Source organism: Branchiostoma floridae, chromosome 7 (genome assembly GCF_000003815.2).
Source record: "Branchiostoma floridae strain S238N-H82 chromosome 7, Bfl_VNyyK, whole genome shotgun sequence".
In the NCBI taxonomy this organism is placed as follows: Eukaryota; Metazoa; Chordata; class Leptocardii; order Amphioxiformes; family Branchiostomatidae; genus Branchiostoma; species Branchiostoma floridae.
In genome coordinates this window covers 9606031-9627885 of record NC_049985.1, presented here as the reverse complement: position 1 = coordinate 9627885, position 21855 = coordinate 9606031, and the positions used below count along the sequence as shown (strand labels likewise).

At 41.2% G+C, this 21855-nt stretch overlaps 2 protein-coding genes across 6 annotated transcripts in view; both read right to left on the bottom strand.

Annotated features, from left to right (window-relative positions):
• On the bottom strand, positions 1–9466 carry LOC118419526 (the record flags this gene model as incomplete). The annotated part of the gene is given in 3 exon segments (XM_035825945.1): positions 1–2274; positions 3870–3925; positions 9280–9466. A coding segment is annotated over 1 exon segment (2030 nt), but the record flags the coding sequence as incomplete, so codon positions are not given.
• A 5363-nt stretch (positions 9467–14829) lies between these two features.
• The window catches only part of LOC118419050, a 34385-nt gene continuing 27359 nt past the window's right edge, over positions 14830–21855 (bottom strand). For 4 of the 5 annotated variants that reach the window (XM_035825283.1, XM_035825286.1, XM_035825285.1 and 1 more), the window contains exons 4-8: positions 20876–21084; positions 20173–20284; positions 19614–19823; positions 16890–18980; positions 14830–16039 (exon numbers count right to left, since the gene is read on the bottom strand). In XM_035825283.1, coding sequence (XP_035681176.1) covers positions 15987–16039; positions 16890–18980; positions 19614–19823; positions 20173–20284; positions 20876–21084 — 2675 coding nt within the window. In that variant the 3' untranslated portion in view covers positions 14830–15986. Of the gene's footprint in view, positions 16040–16419; positions 16468–16889; positions 18981–19613; positions 19824–20172; positions 20285–20875; positions 21085–21855 lie in introns of all 5 variants that reach the window. The other variant, XM_035825287.1, reaches the window with a different exon arrangement.

The window sequence follows — 21855 nt, the reverse complement described above, 5'->3', positions numbered from 1 at the left end:
TCTGGGTGAACTATCTCTCGAGACTTACTTCTCTTTACCTCAGCTCTTAGCAATCTTTCATAAGTAGCAATTTTGTCATACAGCTCTGCTGCTTCCGTAGAATCTGGACTATCTTTTGCCATTCTCTGCCCTCTTCCTGACTTGTTTTGCCCAAGTTCTGTCAACACCTTGTCCAGCTCATTCCCAAATTTCTCACGTGTTTCTCTCTCAACAGAGGAGTGAGCACTAATTGCTTGTTTAGAGCTAAATGAAACAAACATCACTCCACTGATGTCATCTACATCTGGGACAAGCTCTTCTGAATCTGAGGATGCCCCCTGCTCTGAAAGCATTTGGGAATAAACTTTCCTTTTAGGAGAATCAAACTCATCTGAATCACACATGTGTTCCTCACATAGTAAGTCTCCATCAGTTCCTTGCCTTCTGGATTTGTTTTGATCTGAAGACTTTGCATTATCATGATCAATTAATGCTGCTGATTTGCCTTCATTGGAAGTCTCAGCGGTATCCTGTGAAGTATCACTAATCTTTGGCTCAAATGTGAGACTTCTGGAGACAAAGTTGCTAGGAATGGTTGTTGATACAACTGTTGCCCTAGGTCTTCCATACATGGACAATGTGTGACCTGCCTGCTGACTAACAGTTGTTGGACACTTGAGTTTGAACACAGAGATCTTGAACTTTGTTGTAGGTGAGATGTTTGGGGAACTTCCTGCTGGAGAAGATTTCACCTCCTCGGTTGGATTTGAACTATTTGTACCCTTAACATCACCTCCTGATGGAGATACATTAAGACCTTCACCAGATGACTGCACCACTGTTCCCTTCCTCTCCCACTGCTCAAGCATACTGAAGATATTGTCATGCTTCTCTTCAGCCACTGGTGATTGCTTTGGCGAACCAACTTCGACACTGTCACTTTTTTGACCAAGCTCACAGTTATCTTCCAACTTGTGTTTAGAAGTTTCAAGTGTTGACAGTTCCTCGCATTGCTTCGATGATGAGGACCTTCTGGTCGAAGATGCATCAGTGGTTGAGCTAACTTGCTGTACATGTGGTGGTGTTGGTGGTCGACCAGTGACAGCAGTTGTTCTTCGGGTGTGAAACCTTGGTTGTAAAGCTGGCTGTTTGTCACCATCTTTAGCGGCTGCTACTTTAACCTTGTTCTTCTCAATGTTTGACTTGAATGCTGCCATTTTCTCAGTTGGAATCCTTGTAGATCGTAAAGATCTGCCTTCAGGCAGAATGTCCCACAAGATGCTTCGCCTTTCAGCTTTTCCAGGTGACTTTGGAGCATTTGATGCCTGGCTTTCTTCAGCAGTGTTTTTCCTAATTTTCTTCCTATCTGGAGAAGGAGGAGTAATCATTGCTGTTTTCGAACCTGGAAAAAGTAACCTTGTGCTACTCAAGCGTTTGGGCGAGATGTTGACTGACCGAACTTTGACTGGCGAAGCTTTCTTTGCTGATGGAGGAGGTGTTCCAGCAGAAATCGTTACTGCTCCCGAGGTTGAAGCTCGTTGAGGAAAAGTACTCTTTCTTATGCTTTTTCTAGCTGTTCTGTTGCTTTGTGGCTTCATTACTGGAGAGCTTGTTTTCTCAGCTGGTGTTGTATGTCTGGCTCTTTGGTCTTCTGCAGGCTTGGATTTACTTGGTGTGGCTCGTATCTTCCTCTCAATCTCCACAATCTTGTTGCCCTGCACCTTGCACACTTTTATAATTGTATCAGTAGAGTTTGTGCCTTGATTCGATGCCTGCTTTGCACTTTGCAACATGGGGCTGCTAGAGGTTCCTGGCTCATCGACTTTACTATACCTTTGTTGTTGTGATCTGAGATTTCTACTTGGACTTTCTGGAACTGGTGTATTACTACCATTCTTCTTTCCTTTCCCCTGTGTCCACCACTGTATTGTTTCTGGATCCAACTTTGTCAGCTTTATGATTGCTATAGGCTTAAGTTCTAGTGGAGTATTAACTTTTCTGTGAGAAGGCCTGCTTGATAATTCTTTTCCTTTCTTTCTTGATGGTGGCATTTTCACTCTTGTCACTGATGAACTCTTTGAAATTTATCAGGAATTTTTGTTATCCTGCACTGCTATCTATCATAAGAAACTCTCATGCAAGACACCCTTAGGGTTCTGGTTTGCCTTTGACTTTTTGGTGACAGAATGCTATTGTGGAGAACTGTTTGTATTCTGCTATTTTTGTCTTCCTCTAGAAAAATTGCAGTTCTTTTGCTTTCCACTTGTCCTGCACTCATACGAAGCTCAGACTTAGCTGAAAAAACGGGATGGTAAGAGGAGTGTCAGCAAATAGTACCTTATCTTCCATTCAAACAAGTACATTTAGATCTTGTGATATCTCCAAAATGATTTGTGTATCATCAAAAATGACAATGTACATTTTTACATGTTCCAATGGGACCTGGACCTGATCCTCTGGATCTGAACGGACCTGAATTTTCTGTACTCGTACCCAACCCTACATATGAAGAATTACATGTACGCAGTTGCAGCCATTAAACTCTAATGTAGTGCAATTCTTAAAGGTACCTTAATATTCTTAATATGAACAGACGTACAAACATTTACATTAACCTACCCATTTAAGTGCTAATTTCCAGATCTGATAACATAGCATAACAGATATAACAATTCTGTACATGTCAGCAAAGATAAAAAAAAATTGTGAAGGGTGAAACAAAAAGTATCTTTCAAAGAGCACTTGTCAATGTCCAAAAGTATCGTGCGATTCCTATTAAGATTTGAGAATCACACCTCAACGGCCAAAAGCTACTTGTCAGTGACAGAATTCTAACTCCATCATGTATAGTACATAAAAGCAAAACTGTATTGCACTTGGACATAGAGCTGTATACATGAACAAATTTTAGGTACAGGTACATGGATTTAGGTACAGGTCCGGACCTGTATCTGTACCTGAATTACCCATTCAAATAATGGTGACAACAAAAGCATCTTTGAACTGATACCTACAGTACAGTGTCAGTGTTTAATTGCACTAGACACAAGCCTATTGGCAGTATTGCATAGGATTTATAATTCCCCACGACAAAAAACAATGGTATGGATTATTTTATAAAAAAAAAAAACGAAAATCATCCCCATGTTGCCAACAAGAAAATAGTAATGCAAATGTCCCTGCAATTTTGGATTTTTTAAAAACCATTCATAGGGGCTATTTGCCCTTATTCGAAGGGAACTCTTCAGACAGTTTCCTTGTGTAGTGCTAAGTGACAGACAGGAAATCCCTCTGTGGATGATCACATGTGTTGTGGATTACATAGGTACAGTACTGGTACACCAGGGTTCAGGTATTTTTGACCTGTACCTAATTGATTGTACTGGTACACAGCTCTACTTGGAGAACAGAAACATCTTCCAATTGCAAGCAACATACGTGTTAGACATCTACTGTTACTGTGAATAAGGAAATGATAAGAAACCAACAGATATCAGAAAACAATTTCTTAACATATCATCTTTGTCGAGCAGTATGTAAACTGTACATCTACGTATACCCTTAACCACATGTGCATTGAATAACATGTTTTATACAAAGTGTTGAAACATACACAAAAGACCTTGGTAGACTAAACAAATAACACCCGTAATGATATAGTACATACTACGTACATACTACTACTACATACACTACATATGGACCATTGACCAAGTACATTGTATCGTACAAAATAAGACCATAAAGATACTTCATATCATACTGGACCTCTGGGAAGAGCGGCTTTGACCAACAGGGCCATCAAGTCAAAATAATGGTCATGTATGTATGTATGTATGTATGTATGTACTAGTAAGTATTTGTTTATAAACATAATAGACTCATCTTACCTTATTTGCCAGTGCTAGGCCAATCTTTATAGAGATGATGCATAACTGTAGATGTCCTAGAAAAAATAAATAGGTTAGATTTAAGGCATTGATGGAATATATAGCTCCAAGGAGCATCTTGCATAAATATACTTACAAGGGGTATTTTGAAAACATATTTTAATATATGATATTATTTGGAAATAAATTTCAAGCCATAAATTCAGCCAAATTTGTGTTACAATACAAATCAAGTGCATCGCAATAATATAGGGTGAGATGGTATAATATAATTATGTTAATGACCTGTTGTTTTTTCTTACTTTCACACAATATTATAGGGCCTAATGGTATAGTATTGTCTGCAAGTGGCTTGACAAAAGGATACGGGGAAATTTTACACAGCAAATACATTATAATGATGGAATTATTCAACCATGTGGCATGTATCTGAGAAAGAGAAAAACATCTACAAATAGAAATAATGCAAATGACCTAATTTGTAAAATCATGGAGAAAAATATGCCATATAAGTTCTGTATCTGTATCTGTATCTGTATCTGTATCTGTATCTGTATCTATATAGCCGGTATAACCGCCCTTCGGCGTAACACACAAGCTTCGCAGGACAGGAATTATATACTTGCAGCATTTGGAAATTAAGTAAATGTGACATCATAAGACATAACCTATGAAGACCAGGGCATCATTTATATAACTGAAGAAGAAATGCTATAAATTTTGAAGTACAATAGGCTTCTTTGATTAAATAGGACTTTCATACTTCTATTATTCAGATCATCTGATATAATTTATGCTAATTGCTAATGACAACACCAACTATGCTGTACAGAGAGTTGTCATTAATGGGGCATGTTCCGACTGGCTACCGATTGACGCAGGTGTCCCACAGGGGTCGCTTTTGGGCCCACTCCTTTTCCTAGTTTTTATTAACGATTGAGTGGACAACTTGCAAACTGATGCCAATCTTTTTGCTGATGACACGTCTCTTGTGGAAGTAGTTTTGGATCCGCTCGTCTCAGCAAATAGATTGAACCATGATCTTAGAATGGTGGGTGAATGGTCGGACCAGTGGCTGGTAACTTTTAATCCCCTTAAAACTGAACTGATGACATTCTCCATGAAAAGGGTCAAAGTCTATCACCCACCATTAGTGTTTAAAGGAGTTGTGCGGGAGGTTGACTCTCACAAGCATTTGGGCTTAAACTTGAAACGTGACTTGTCCTGGTCATATCACGTGTCTACATTGATTACCAAGGCAATGAAGCGAATCAATCTTCTGAAGAGGATATCATATTTTGTTCCTCTGGGAACATTAGAAACTCTGTATGTCACTATGATTCGTCCATTACTTGAATATGCTGACATTGTTTGGTGTGGCCTTCTCGGCAAAGATTGTGATCTTCTTGAGTCTGTCCAGATGGCCGCGGCACGAGTTTGTACCGGAGCCATGAGAGGCACTAAACATGAGAGCTTGTTAGCCGAGGTTGCATGGGACACACTAGCGGACAGAAGGAAAAAGCACCAGTTGATTCAGTTTTGGAAAATTATGAATGGTCTCGCACCACTGTACTTACATAATATTATCCCTCCACGTATCTGTGATACGGTCCCTTACAACCTTCGCGCAAACCAAAACCTTACTTCCATTGCCTGTAAAACTGAAAAGTATAAAAGATCCTTCCTACCTTCAACTGTTCACTTGTGGAATGAACTGCCTACGAATGCTAAAGCCGTCCTTTCGATCAACACTTTCAAAAAAGAGCTGGACTCACTATTCAACAAGCCGACAAAATACTCCCATTTCTCTTATGGCCAAGGTCGTTCCGCAGTTCATCTTACAAGGCTCCGTCTAAACTTCAGTCAGTTAAACTACCATCTATTTCAACACCATTGTATTGATTATCCTACATGTAAATGTGGCTATCATTGTGAAACAACTGAACATTATCTACTACACTGCACACTCTATACTAGCCAAAGAAGTTCTTTGTTATCGGCTGTCTCAAATATTATAGTAGACCTAAAGCACCTCAACGACACTACTTTATGTACTTTACTGTTATCAGGATCAACATCTCTCTCACATCAACAGAACTGTAACATTTTTGATCTTGTCATTACCTATATCCATTGTACAGGCAGGTTCTCCTAATTGATTCATCACCAACTTGTCTTGTTTAAATTTATTTTTCTGTTATCCATTTTGTACTTATGTATGTAATGTCGTTTACTATTCTTGTTTTATGCGTATGTTTCTTGAGTAGAAGGCTTAATATAAGCAATTTGTGCTTTCCGCCTCATACTCGCAAAATATATGTGAATAAATAAATAAATAATTTATGCAAATGAGAATGTTATTTGCATAATCAATCTAGCATTCATAAACCGGCACTTGAAAAGGTTAACATCATTTGATGGAGGTATGAGGTCGTGGAACTCTAGTGTTGAATATGACTTTTTCATCATGACTTGAGGTGTATCATATGAAGATGAAGCCAGCCGATCATCATCATAACTAGAGCATGGGTAAAATCTATCAAATCTTCATTAATAATGAACAAGAACGGCACTTTTAAATCACTTTTGTGAACTAGATATCAGATTGCTTCACTGAATGCTAGACCATAAAATTTTTTTTTAATATACCTACGCAAAGAAAGTCATGTTTCGTCAATGTTAATGTATGTGACCATCTGTCTGTGAACATAACTCACCATTTTGATTGATTGTCTTGATATTTGGCATGTTTTATAATGCAGATGCTGTGATATCATAGGCAGAAATAAGACTTTTCTGTATAGTATTCTGGCATGGAGAGAGAGGTACTTTGGGTGGCAACAAACAGTACATGACACAAAAATCCATCTATCTGTACATGTTGTACTGTGTCTGGACTGGGACAGGTCAGGTGAAGGTTAACATCCATCTGCAAGCCAGGGCTCGAAATACTGGGTACATATGCTGCATCATGCACTTTTGACTTTTGTGCACCCATCTTGGAGCTGTGTACCTAATTATGAATCAAGGGTGCAAAGGTGTACCTACTAGATATTAGTGTGGTGTTATGCACTTACATGTAAGTTGTAACAGAACTACTGTACACTAGTACACAGCATTTTCTTAACTTAATTAAGTGCCCAAACAACATGTGTCGCAATTTTTCAAAGCTCAAAACTGTACTTAACATTTTACTACAATGGCATACTTCTTTGCTGTGCCCCCCCCCAATTTTTTTCTGTGCACCTGTTGACAAAAATGTGCACCTGTTGACAAAAATTTTGATCTCTGCAAGTGGTATTTCAATACCTACTTATAGTGCATGATATCTATTAATACTAATAAGAGTAAGTACAACAAGGGGCATAAAATGATATCTACATCACTCTGTTTAAAAAACTTCAAAAGTCATCATCCAGCCTTTGTCTAGCAGTAGATCACCCCTTCCCATTCCTGAATCAAAATAAGACATTTGAGTAAACCTTTCCAACAATATTGGCGAGAGTAAAGAGACCTGTTGCTTTGGAGTACCATATCCACATAATAGTCATTGTTAACATTAGTTATATAATAGATGTGAGGCATCAAGTGTTAAAAACCTTTTTCCTTGCAGCTCCCTGTGATTAATTTTAGTCGCTAATTTGTCAACGCTTTTCTATTTTTTCTTCAACTGAAATGTATGTCACACCTGTCTTCCTCTTTCTTTTGTAATGCTGTCATTTTGATACACATAAATTACTTTAGTTTAAAAGTTTAATACAGCTCTTATTATTATCACTTGTGCAATGCTTAACATTAATTTAAATTAAGGGGAACATAACTGGCATACACGTGTATCAGGCTTTTATCAAGGATTTTATTATAGGGAGTCCAAAATTCTAGGCGACTTAAGAGTCGCGGCACAGAAAGTGCTACATGCAAGTATTTTAGGTGGGTCTGGGGGCACCCACCTTCCATGGTGCAGAGATTTAGAGAACTTAAAGTAAAAATGGTGCATTCTAAGGTATCACAAGGGGTAAAATTACTGTCAAAGAGGGTACTGTTAAAGACTGTGACCACAAGTGACCTAGTAACATCCCTGGTCAATCAGAATTTCATGCTTGTTAGAGGATCTGCTCCCCAGTGTAAGGCTGTCTCCAGGGTGTCTAGTGCATCCAATTTCTTGTCACATATTGTTTGCATATAACGTTAACGTTACATGTAATAAATGTGTTTTAAGTTAAGCTGACTCTGAATTTCACAACTGAAAATATCTGCACTTGAATCACTGTGAATTTGTGTACTTAAAGGGTGACACAAAAACAAAACACTATTAAAAAAGGCACAAGTGACCACTCTACATAATGACTACCTGTCCTGTGTGACCAGTTTTAGCAGGCCCCTTAGATAATATTTTCAATTGACACATGCATTTAAAACCCTGTCTGTAGTGACCACCTGTTCAGATAGTCCAGATTTATATCAGTCCCGAGTGGCCTTCTTTGGCAGTTTTTAATTGTATGCAAGTATTTTGCCCCATATGTTGTCAGCTAAATGTTCCCTGCCCACTGCTCAGGTAACAGTGCCTGGTCATGGCTAACAATGTAAAGACAGGTGATTGTAGGGGCCAGGTAAGGTTACAGGTGTTCAGAATGCCCATAACTGTCATAAAACAATGTTCAAAAGGCATATATAACTTGTTGACTACAAAAACACTGTACACAACATCCATATACATGTTAATACAAGACAGACAATTTGCAACCAGCCTGGAAACAGAGGTAATCATGTCTGAGTATGTGGCGTGCTTCGGCAAATGTTTGTTAAACAGCTAGACCATGGGGCTTTGCGGCCAGGCATAGGCTCCACCCCACCTAACCCCCTCAACTCCGGACGCCACGCAAAATAACGCTCAACTGATTTAAATGTGCACTTAGTTTGTTACCCGTGCCATGTGTTGCTTAAGAAAGAAATGATTTACACGATGCATGGCATTGAAACGTCCAAAATCGCAGTATTGTGTCTTATTTTGCATGTGAATGAGACGTTACCCTACCCAGACACGTGCCTAGTCCATTACAGGGACTGTGCAATAGAGGGCGTTCGTATTCGCGGGTTCCACTCGCTGCGTACCCGCACAAAACGTAATAAAACTGCCACGAACAGGCTTTCAATCCATCAACATGCCATGTGAGATGACGTGCACTATTAGGTGTGCCGTTAGAATGGTGAATCTCGACATAGGGTGCGAATCTGCAGAAATATTCCGGTTACTTCCCGTCCCATACCCCCTCATGGCGTGTTTTCAAAATTGCAGACTCCCGGAACTAGGTCCACGACGACTGCCTTGGACTGAGCGGCCACCACGCCTTTACTTTCCCTAATCTCCACAATCTGGCCCGATGAAAATCACAAGAAAACGGTAAGTTACCTGCATCTTGCCGCAAATCCGATAATTCTCGTCAGTTTTTGCAGAATCCGGGCAAGAACTCGACACTACCCCTCCTGCCTCGCGTTTGTGAACATGGCGGCCATGGCTCGTTTACGCAATGCACCATGGGTAGGAAATCGCGCCAAGCCGCGTGCTACGAAAATGGCGGACAGACGGGCATTGAATTGTCTGCTCTGTACTCGCCGTCTTTTAAGCAACGTCCTTGAGGAACGTCACAAAACTTTGTCTGCAAGTAGAAAAAACAAGGACACTTTGAACCTGCATAATACAAAGCCTTAGGGATGTCGTTTTGGTTTTCTTTATTCATGTTGACAAGTTTCAATGACATGTTGAACCGTTTAAGTGTCACAAGAGCAACGCCTTAAAATAAAAGCGTCTGATTATCTCCTTGTGAGTACCAAGAGTCCATTGCGCTTTACTTAAGCTTACCTACCACGTACTGAAATGATCTGCAGTTATCCGTTAAATCGCAATCAGTATCTTACTGAGACTTCAGTTGGTCATTCCAAACAGAGCATATCCAGTCGCTTGAGTAACTGCTATTTAGCATCTTTAAATTTTGCATAATCATTGCAATAAATATGTATCTTTGCTGTTGTAAAACAATGACGATCCTACGAAAGAACTCGACAAAGGTTGATTTCTGGCGTTCTTGCTGCTCCTGGTGTACAGATTTTGAAAATATGCCGTTAATGAAGAAATGTGTCTAAAGTTACCTCACAATTAGAATTGAACCTGCACATTTCGAAGGCCAAGTGTTGTCACAGCTCATACAATCTGTTCGAAGTTAGGGAAAAGTCCTCACGGTCGCGACCATTTGATTGTATGATCGTGACAGGTGCGCAAGTTAGTAAGAAGTGGTCTCAATGGCAAGCAACGTCAAGCAACGTCAACTTGACAAGCAGGCGTTGAGCCAATCTTTGCTTCATTTCTGAAAAGTGGTTACTTAGTGTCCATTCCTCCTAGACAAAATGTTTGTGGTGGTGTTTCTTATGTAGCCTATAACGTAAACAAAAAGTAACCACCAGTGCCACTGTGGGCTTTCACGAGAATATAGTCGAAATGAACTGGTGATAACCAATAGGGTGGTGCAGCAAGCGCATCGTACGCGTAACAAACGGCAACGCGGCAGACTTTTGGATGAACTATATTGTTTTCAAGAAGTAGCACTAGATATCAACGTATGGTCATTGTCATCTGTTGACTTTACTTGGCAATCAAACCTGTTCAGTCAATGTTAGATTTCAGTACCATTGACAGACACTCGACTTGTTTCTTCGGGCAGGAAGCTGTTGGTTAGACATCCACGCCAATTAATGTCAAACAAGGAAGAAATTCCACAGTCAAAGTAATTGTTGATCAGTAGTCATCCGGAATACGATGCAAATCCGTTATCTAGTATTCAGTACAAAGCCTATGAATGAGGATCGGTAGTTTAACAAATACATAAGGTTGTTTAAAGATACCATGATGTCGGCTCTGGTAAGCATAACAAGTGGAGCTGTTTTGACTTTTGGCAATTACAGAACGGATAATAACCGCATTTTTAGACTACGAAATCATAGCTTTTAATATTCACAATAATCACTAGAGCCGCCATGTAATGAGAGACACTGTGTTAGTGAAAGAAGAGGATGGATCAAGACGGACAAACACAGATGATATATGACTGACAATCTGAAAAGTATCTTTCAAGTGAACACCCGACCCCCGGGAAGGCGTATCTTATGCAAGTTGACCTTCCATTTGACAACTACACGTTGTATTAGTAATAATCTTGAAAACGACAAAACGAGATCAACACCACAAACAGACTATCACATTGACTTTCAAATTCAGATTGAGGCAGATTTTCTTTTTGATCATGAGTTATTACTGATCGTTGCTTGTTGGTTATACTTGCTACCAAAATGCATAGTTCAGTGCTAAACTTTTTTCCCACACGGCTAAAATTTTTTGTCACCTTTTTCAGGATAAATACTGATGGCCAATCACTTCGAAACGCAAACTCAAGAGATTATCATGGTATATACTAGTAATAGTGTTGGTAGTAATCATAGTACAATGCTAAACTTTCTTCCTTTCAAAACAGTACACAAGGATGAAGTTTTCAACAGACGCAGACACGGAATCCCTACCTGCTTCAAACCTACTGACACAGTAGAGAAGTGAATTGCTGCGTTGTATACCACAGTCCATGTCAGGGAGCTACAAGGAAAGGGACTTGAGAAGAATCCAACATTGTCATTGGAGAGACAGACCGCTCACTCAGTGAGAACCAGATTCCTTGAACACAAACGCCCAAGCTCGCTGTCGTCGGAAGTCTCTCAACACATCCACATTGAATCACCGGACCATACGTATACCGTCTCACTGGACAAAATCAGAATACTGGACACTGAACAGGACTACTTAAGAAGGGGTACAAAGGAGGTCATATACATCAGGTAATACGAGCCATCACTAAACGGAGACGGTGGGCGTTATAAACTTCCTGGCACGTTTCACGTCGTTTGACCAATTGCTGACGACACGTATCCACAAGATCACGTGTTAATTAGATCAAGTGTCCGTAACTTTCGCGAGTGTACGTTCTGAAGTGTTTGATCATCAGTATTGATCATGAAGAAGGCGACAGTGGTCGTTGATAATTCGGTCCGTGTGTATTTTTGTGTCGGAAGAAAGTTTAGCATTGTAACATAAAACTCGCGAGAGCTACAGACACGTAATCTTATTGTCACATGATCTTGCGGATACGTGACATCAGCAATTGGTCAAACGTGCCAGGAATTTTATAACGCCCACCGTCTCTGTTCAGTGATGGCTGCAGTGCACTTATGTAACTGGCATTTCATTTTTGTTTGACCTCCGACCTCTCCCACTCCAATTTTGAGTTGACGTTATCAAGTTTTCTGATGATTCATTCATTTTGGGGTATAAATTGAGCACAATCGATTCATCTTATGTTACCTTGATGTATGTCTATCACTGATTTTGAGTTCACCCTATATTTGCTTTCTATTCATTCAAAGTCATAATTTGCTGTATATTTTTGTTGTTATATTTTGTATTAGCTTGATTTGGACTCCCGTGATGTTTCACTAATGGAGATCGAAATAAACCAAATTTGCAAACCAAACCAAAATGTCTCTTTTATACCCTTACAAAGTAGTTCTGTTCAGTGTCCAGTATTCTGATGGCTCCCTTTACTTATTTCTCAAAGTATGTTCGGTATCCAGCGGAAGCTCAGTTTCTCCACATATCTAGGATTCAAATATTGGTTTGTGTGGGTGGATCTGCCGCTAGTCTTCACTCACAGGGACTTATATTTAATAATCACAGTTAAAGTGTCCAGAAAGTACCGTTCTGTTCATCCTCGATCATGGCTTTGATGTCTGGGCGATATCGACCTACCAACATTTGATCCATTGCTGGCGTCATACGTGCGTGACGTCTCCTGTCAGAGCTGAAGGATACTGAGCCAGTCTTCGGTCGAAAATGCTTCATAGTGTAATTCACCAACTCAGATAACCTTTCAGTTGATGTTGACCATCAAGATTAATCAATATTCGCGCTGGTATCAACTGTTTACCACCTGTGATCAATGAGACTATAGTCTCCTTCTGTGATCCAAAGTGAGGTCGCAGTAACATTCCGTATGAGAACACCCACAGGCAACATGGTAGCACCTGGGATCAACACTCACGTGGAGCTGGATCACTTGTTTGCATAATATGACACTAGTGCACTTGTAGCGGATCTGGCAGCAATAGCACCCAAAGTATGACTCGATCGGTACCTCTGCAAGCCTTTCTCGAATTCCTGCTCGTCTGGGAGAGCGTTTGTAATGTCTCTTATTCATGTCCCGCCCTTTCACCAACTTGCTGCCGTACAAGCACGCCACAATTTACTCAGCGGAATGAAGTGGAATAGCAGCTAAGTGTGATGTGGATTTGTCCAATAAAAATGGATGAATCCTAATAGTTGTTCTGATTGGTTGTGTGATGCATACTATGAAATCTGTTTGTGTACATACCCAAACGGCAAACGCTGGTATGATAATTGAAAATAGAGAAATTTGCGAATGGCCACTTTCAAAATGTTCCCAAGACATCTACAACAAGAGTTCGGAGACCTCATACCTCCATGAAATATTCTGATTATGCAAATGACTTATACATCTGCATAATTTATGCCTGATTATGTACTCCTTTAACTATTAAAATTACACAGGTCACAATGTTTACAATCCAATCATTGACAACATGTACTTAAAATAGTTATGACACTTTCACATGTATTAAGCAAATTAGTGAGTTATTTGCATAACTGGTATCTGCTAATCTTCCACCTGCCACAAACTTTACGTTACTTGTATTTGAATCCTTTAATGGAAAACACTGTAAATATAGATTTTCCTCAATAATTATGCACATTAAGTCCAAATTTGTATTATTCGCACTTCACTATGTACATCTCTGTCAAAGATACCTGCGTGCTAAACATCATGGAAATTCGTCGTTCCTATGTTCCGTTATGCCCCTTGGAAGATTTTGACCAGAATGCTCCTGCAGTTCCAGAGCAAGCTGCTAGGGGGCAAAAACATACATCACTTCTTCCTCACATCATTCACAAGCTATCTGCCACCAAATAATCAAGACAATGGCATTCAGGTCAAAAGATACCAAAAATCGAAGTTTTGTTGCAGTACCAAGGTAGCACACCAGGGGGCCCAAATCGATCCTGACCTTTGTCTTTCCAACACCTACCCACATACCGAATATCATTACAATCCATCCAGAGGTCCTAGAGTTATGCTGACCACAAATATCCGGACACACAGACCAAAAACTCTACCTCCATTTCTCATGGAGGTAACAATCCAAATTTCATTTTGTGAAAATCTTTGAACTAATGTGGCTTGATATTCTTTTATTCTATCCAATTTATTCTAGTCATAAATATTAAAAAACCCTCTTGGTGACTTGGAACGGACCCCTCTTGGTGACTTGGAATGGACTCCAATATAGTCCTACATACCAGTAAATGTATTCTATGCAGGTGAAGGACATTGTGATGTTATGTTAGGCGACCTCGTGATGAAATGCAGGAACAAAACGATTCCACTCTATTTTTCAATAATAACTAGTTAGAATTATTTCAAAAATATTCTTTGTATTTAATTGTTTTTTTTAAGCCATTCAGTCATGTTTCACCTTGTCTTTAAACCTGCTTGGTTACAGCAAGGACATGATGTCCTTGGTGAGAGGATTATAAGTATCAGTGGTAGCGTTGCCAGCTCCAAGAAAACCACTGTTTATTTTATACTCTCTGTTGCGACTGCTCCAACTTTTTCCAGACCAATGCAAGAAACAAGAAATCAAATTGGCAATTCACTGTTAGCTACTGACAAATCTTGAGAAGTTTTCATCAGCTGTTTAGAGAGAGGAAATACTGTGGCTATTGATGAGATCTGAACAATTGATTTTGCTCCCTATGTACAAAAAGAAACATTGGTAGAAGCCAAAGTCAGAAAATAACATAACTTTATTTTACGAATGTACACATGGATGTTGCAACTGGACATAACCAGAGCTTCATAAGCACCAGCGTTTGGTGGGGCCAAATAAATACATCTCTCACTCATTGTTGTATTGCATCAATAACATCTTACGAAACAATAGCCATCCATTGCCATATTTACTGATTACTACGGTCCTGATGGACAGCATTTTAAGAACTGAAAAATAGTACCTCTGTCCAAAAAACGTCACCTCATGGCTCATACCTTACCATATGACTTCATTTGACTTCATTCACTTTGTCACCTTCAACACATTTTGTGTTTCCTCAACCTTAATTTGAAAATTTTGACATAACAATAAAAACATCTTTTGATGCAATGTGGAGGGTTAAACAAGTCAATGAGCATTATCAAGAAGCAAACATCAGGGAATCTTCTTCTCTTGTACAAGTCAGTTTACAAACATTGTTAGTGACAGATCTAAGGCAATGCTTGGCAGATTACTTTCAGTAGAGGGACTGAACAAGTACAATCACAGCAGCATGTAACAGTTTTTTTCCAAAGTACTGTCAGACAGACTATTACAGACAATGTGACAATGATCTTCCAAAATACCTAGAAGACTGTCTATCAACATCACAAGGATAAAGCATAAGGGTTACAATAAAACATGGTCACTGGGTAGTCAACATCTTCTCCATATAGAAACATGATGTAACCCAAAACAAAAATGTTCATTCTTACACCATCTTAAATTTGAGAATTGTCTTAGACACAAAATGGACCACCTTTACTTTGAATGAAGAATTTCATCAGTGACACATAAATCCACTTACTGTACGACATTATTTCATTACCATCTCTAACAGTATACCTATACATCTCAACTTTTATACACATAGCAGCAGTAGTAAGCAAAGACGTCTTCCGAAAAGAAGAGTTTCTCAGAGCTAGTTAATTTTCTTGGTTGGAGTCTTTCCCTTACAACAGAAATGTAGAGAACAACACTTTGGCAACTGTACCATAATAGAGACTATCTAATATATCTTATGGTATAGAGCAATCAGCAGGTACCATGTTTAACAGAATCTTAATCTTTCTAGTCATACATCATCGTACAAGAGCAGCAAAACCACATGGTTAATCCAGCAGCATCAGCAAGTCACTTGGAAGACAGTCTTGGTGAATCCTCCTTGGAGAGTTCTGCATTCTTTTCTGTAGTGAAATACATAGGAAAAATGGTGAGAAAACGTAACAGCTCATCAAAGAATATCTTGATTCTTCTTGATTGATTTTGACAGCCCATCCCAAAAGTTGGAGTTTGATTGTATACTTTTGACTCTACTGAAAGCTACATGTATTGACAAGTGACAACTATTCTTGAAACTGGAATGGTGGCTATTCTTGGCTATCTGATTTCCTGCCATATAAAATACTTATGTGACAGAGGTGTGCAATTTCTAAACCTGCATATTCCTAATAATGTGAGAGTAAAATCTGATACACAATTTGAACTGTCAACATCTGGGTCATACTTGTTAGTTCATCATGCACACAAGTCCATGGGCAGCTGAAACAGGGGAACTGATGCTTACATGTAGGTGCACTGGATCAGAAGGACTCATAGTCAGGTTGTGGGGCATCTAAAGTGCATACAAGCAAAAGTCAGAGGCTGCACCGTACAAAAATCTTTCTTTGGAAAGTCAATGCCAACAAAAAACCCCAACTAACTTCTGTCAACCTGTCACATTCCATTCCTCCTATTAAATTCCCTGCACTTGTTTTTATGTCTAACGCTAGTTCACCTTTATTTGTCTTGCAACCTATATCCATTGTCTAGAAAAAACAGAGCAGGGTGCTTAGGGATATCAAGTCGATGGAAGGTGGTTTCAAATTGTAATAATTCACAAAATTGCAGTTTGAAACCACCGCCTGATTTGATATGATCAACAACGGATATAGGTTACCCCGCGGATAACGGTGAACAAGCGTTACACTTTAAAATACTGCAATGCAATGCAATGCTTTTTGTTAATATGATAAGGAGCAGTGATGCTAAACGTACCTGTGTAAGTGCCTGGTCCAGTGGATGAGGAAGAGCCACCTGGCTGGTCTGCCGGCATCAGCAGCTCCACGTTCACAGTGGACAGCGTCGACAGTTCTGTAGAGGGGGGTGCGCTGGCAGCCTGCTGCGTGGCAGTCGGTGGCTGCGGGTCGACGAAGTCCGACTGCAGCCCGGCTTCACACACAGCTGCAGACAGGATATCCACTCCAGGGGAAGACACGGAGGACGGAGAAGTCTGGTTAAGGTACTGGCCAGTAGAAGTCTGTGAGGGCCCGGATACTTGGCTATTCTGAGTGCTGCCATCAGGTTGGAAAGATGGCGTTAACTGGTTTGGAGATTGACCGTAACTTTGGTTGTGTTGAAATGGGGAGTTGGGTGTGCTAAGGGTAGGGAGGACAGGTCTTAGTTGAGATACAGACCCCTGTTGGCTGGTTTGCATTACTGGGGACATCTGTGGGGCAGGACCTCTCATGAAACTGCCGCTAAGCTGGTGCATCTGGCTTGGAGTCAAGTTTGTGATGCCTTGTGAGTTAGCCTGCGTTACATTTGCCTGGGGGACAGAAGAAGCCATCATCTGAAGGGGTCTCACTGCAGTGGGTGATAGAGGGGAGATCTGCTGCATGGTTTGGCTGGTCCCTGTTGTCTGTAGAGGGTTACCTGCAGCCTGAATGTTACTGAGGGTTGGAGAAACCTGTAGGTACACAGGCTGGGAGCTCACAGACACATTTGCCTGGGACAGGTTGATGGGCAGTCTCTGTAGGGCCACCAGCTGAATACCACTGTGTGCAGCTGGCAATGGAGAGTTCAGCTGAACAGGCTGGCCACCCGACACTGGGACCAGTGAATGGGGGATTGGCTGGCCCTGTTGTAGCTGAACAGAGCTGGAGGTCATTTGTCCAGCAAAACCTTGTCCAGGAGTCTGACTTGTAGTTGTCACAGCGTTCTGCATGCTGGTGGCTGCCCCGTGATTGGCTGGAAGCCTCCCTATTGGCTGGAGCAAGAGAGCCCCCTGTGGTCCCGACACAGGTGTGACAAGGAACTGACCCGGTTTACCAGCAAGTGTTACTATTTGCCCAGCAGGACCATTGTTCATATTTCCCTGGCCTTGCAGAGTGTTGTTTGGCTGCATGTTTTGGCCTTTAGGTTGTAACCCTCCAGTTGATGTTGCCATCATGGACCCAAACCCGGATGCTGGGCCCTGAGATCCCACTGCAGTTTGAGAGGCCGACACCACACCAACAGGTGGTCCATGAGGCAGGGATGTTCCAAGGTCTGAACTTATCATTGCTTGTTTTGCGCCTACCAAACCGGTCTGGTTTCCAGCGGAAGCTGTGCTTTGGTTGCTCACATGTTGCACTGCTGGTGCTTTGTATGGAGCAGCTAGAGAGCCTTGCTGTGGGGGAACAGCACCTAGTTTACCGGGGAGTGAGGAGGAAACTGTGCTTTGGGACACCACACTAGGCTGACCTTGTTGACACATAGATATTGACGTCACTGGCTGGTTTGGATGTACAGCTGAGTTGTTTGGCTGCACCTGTGCCACTGGTTGCATCACACCAACCATGGTACCAGGTTGGCTGGACAGCTGTGGGCCTTGAGGCATGCCAGGTGCCACCTGTGCATGTACTGGAGTGCTCGCAGCCATGGGCCTGGTGGGAGCGGAGTTACTCGAGGTTTGGGCTGCCATAGAGCTCTGGCTGCTGCTCACAGCTAACGACTGCACGCTGATGATTACAGGAGTCACTGTTGGCTTCACAGATGGGACCAGCTGAGGCATGACTGTGGCCACAGGTATTGTGACCGGCTGACCACTGGCCATGATGTTACCAGTGACCAGTTGTGCTCCCGGGGAGGTGGCGACTACTTTGTTATTCTTGGTGCTTGGCTTCGTCTTCAGGATGAGGGGCTTGCTTCTCTCAGCAGCCTGAGGAGGAGTGTTAGACTGTGTCAGCTTTGTTACGTTGAAGGGTTTCACCTTTCCAGACTGGACATGAAGGGCAGCGTTGGCGGAAGCTTTGCGGAGCGTGCGGACAGCATCTGTCCTGCCCTTCTGGAGGGTTCCGGTGGGAGTGCCTGGTCTGGAACCTGAACCTGCAAAACATTGAAGTGTACATGTGACTTGTGTGCTGGCTATTTATCTATTGCTGGCATGGTGTGGCTATTGTTATGTCAGTTCTGGGCACTGCAGAGGTACCATCCAATTTATGATGGTATGGTTACTAGACTATACAATAGTATGCAAGGTAAGACTGATTTCCAAGCACGTCCATGACATCTTCAGACTCTTATGACATTTTGAAACATATTCATGACAACAGAACTTCATATTGATCAAACAGGTTCCAGCATTTTTAATTTTACACATATATGATAAGATGACATCACAACTGTTTGAAAATGAAAGAAGCATGCTAAAATATTGAGGAATGCCATTGAGGGATATGAACAACTGTACAATTTACTGAATAAAGACACTTTTTTACACAGCCACAGCTTTATTTCCACCCATGTTTCGTTGACCATCTGTCACCTTCATCAGGGCAATTCTGCATCTGTAAGCAGCAATACTTATTGCCGGGTACAATATGAACCAGTCAAAATTGACCTGATGAATTTGACAGACAGTCACCAAACGTTGATGGAAATAAAGCTGTGGCTGTGTGAAAAGAGTGTCTTTACTCAGTAATGTGCCAATCTGATGAAACTACTAATGGATGTACTTACTGCTTGATGTTGAGCTTGGCCTGGAAGGTCTGTCCTGCCTGTCCCCAGACTCGGACCCACTCCCAGGTTTGGATGACGGCATGAACTCCAGTTTAGGTGCTGGGGGCGGGGGCTTGGGCCTGACCACAGGAGGGGGTGGCTCCTTAGCATCCAGCCAGATGGAGGAACTAGCAGTCCAGTAGGTCTTCATGATGTCATCCATCTCTTGTCCTGAAAACAACACCTGATGAGTTAAATCTGATCCAGGTACTGTAGTACAGTTCTGACAATGTCCTCCCATGTTATAGCTAGAGGGTACAGTCAAACCATCTAGGGCTGACGGAAGGGAATTACATGGAACTACTGGTGTTTACTCTTTAGGTTGTAATCAGTCAAACTATTGCAACAATACATTTTTGAAGGTTATACGTCCAGGTAAACAATATTCAAATCTACAAATACAATTTAATCTCAAAACGCCTGGAAGTAATTGAAGTATCGAGTTGTAGAGATTGAATTGTATTTGAATATTGTTAACAATAGAGAATCCATACCAATGCTACTGAAGAAGGAATCTCACCTGTTATTTTGGCCATCTTCTCCGCCAGGTCCTGAAACGTCAGCCTCTCCTGGTGTTTCTGCATCAGCAGATCATGTTCCTCCTCCAGAAGGTTCCCAATCTCCTCCACTGTCTGCAGGGAGCAACACAAAACATTCAAACTATCATCCAGGAAACCATTCTTAATAGGCCACCTTGGCCATTCTGTGATCAAGGTGTACTAAGCAGACACCGAAAATTTGGAGGTACGTGTTTGAAGTGTTTTTTAGTCACTGATAGAAGAATTATTCTATTGAATTACTTATACATGACTGTTGAACCTCTTCAACGCTACCTTGAGGGTGTTTTACTAGCCCTAGTTCTACTGGTCATAGGTCTTGTTTCTTTTAGTCTATCTTTCTAGCTGGCCTTTCTAATTACTCTGTGAACAACCTAATTGAAATCAACCCCGTAACAATCCATTGGCATGTGTTAATGAACTGGGTGGCTATGGCACAGTCGGGATACCATCCAGTTCATGATGCTATTATTATGGACTATATAACTGTATGCAAGGTACGACTGTGATTTTCAAATCTGTCCATGACATGAAAGCTACAAACTCTTGAGACATTTTGCATATTTACGGCTACAGAACTTCTTATTGAACAAATTTGTTGTCTACAACAGGTTCCAGTGATTACAATTTCACACATCTACGATTAAGAGGATATAGAAATCTTACCTCCTTCAAGACAGCATATTTGGACATCTTGTACTCCTCATCGTATCCCAGAACTGACTTCATCTTGTCAAACAGGTCCTTCATTTCTGACCGGCGTCGCCGCTCGTTGGCTTTGTGGATGAGTCGCATCGGCCCCTCCCTCTGTAGGGCCTCCTCGTCTTCATCAGGCTCCGGGGGGAGCGCCCCCTCATGGAACTGCACCTCGTCAGCTGTAACGGGAAGAAGGGAGTTCTCATCAATCATCTGTTGTCTCACTTCACATATTTCTGTATGTTAGGCACAGACCTCACGATTGTAGGGTGGGGGGATGAAAAAAATTACAATCCAACAGGGAGACCATGCATAGGGAAAGGTGATGAAAAAAGGATTAGGAACAATGCAAAGAAAAATTGACAAAGCATTGACCTGGAAAAGAAAAATCAACATTTTCACACATCTCCCTCCCCTCTGGGTCCTACCTGGTCTGTCCTATATAAGGATCAGTATGATAACATTATACAAAAGTTTGAAATGTTATTTTTGACTGCTGTTACCTTAAAATAAAACAAACAGCAGCCTTCACAATAGGCTGGAACAGATACCAGATGGCAGTCAAAATAGGGTCTATACCAAGCAACCCCAACCTTTTCTAATTTTCATTTGAAGGTTGTCTTTTATGCATTTCATCTGGTAAAACTTGGTAAAAGCCTCCAAAACTGAGAAGTCAAAGAGATTTTTTCAAGCAGCGAATTCTTTAAGTTTAAGAGAGGCAGAAGAGGAATGTGAAACCTAGCGAGGCATCATCTCAAAGGAAAAACGGACAGGGCAGTCAAGAAGCAAGAGTGGCAATCATCTGGCATGGCTCAGCAGTCCAGCTCATTTTCCTCGCACAATAACAGATTTACCTCCATCTCAGTAGACAAGGTAGTTCCCAAACATCTGGGTTCGCCACCCCGATTGCCGCCCGTACCGAGTCCGAGCATGCTGGGCAGGCTGACTGG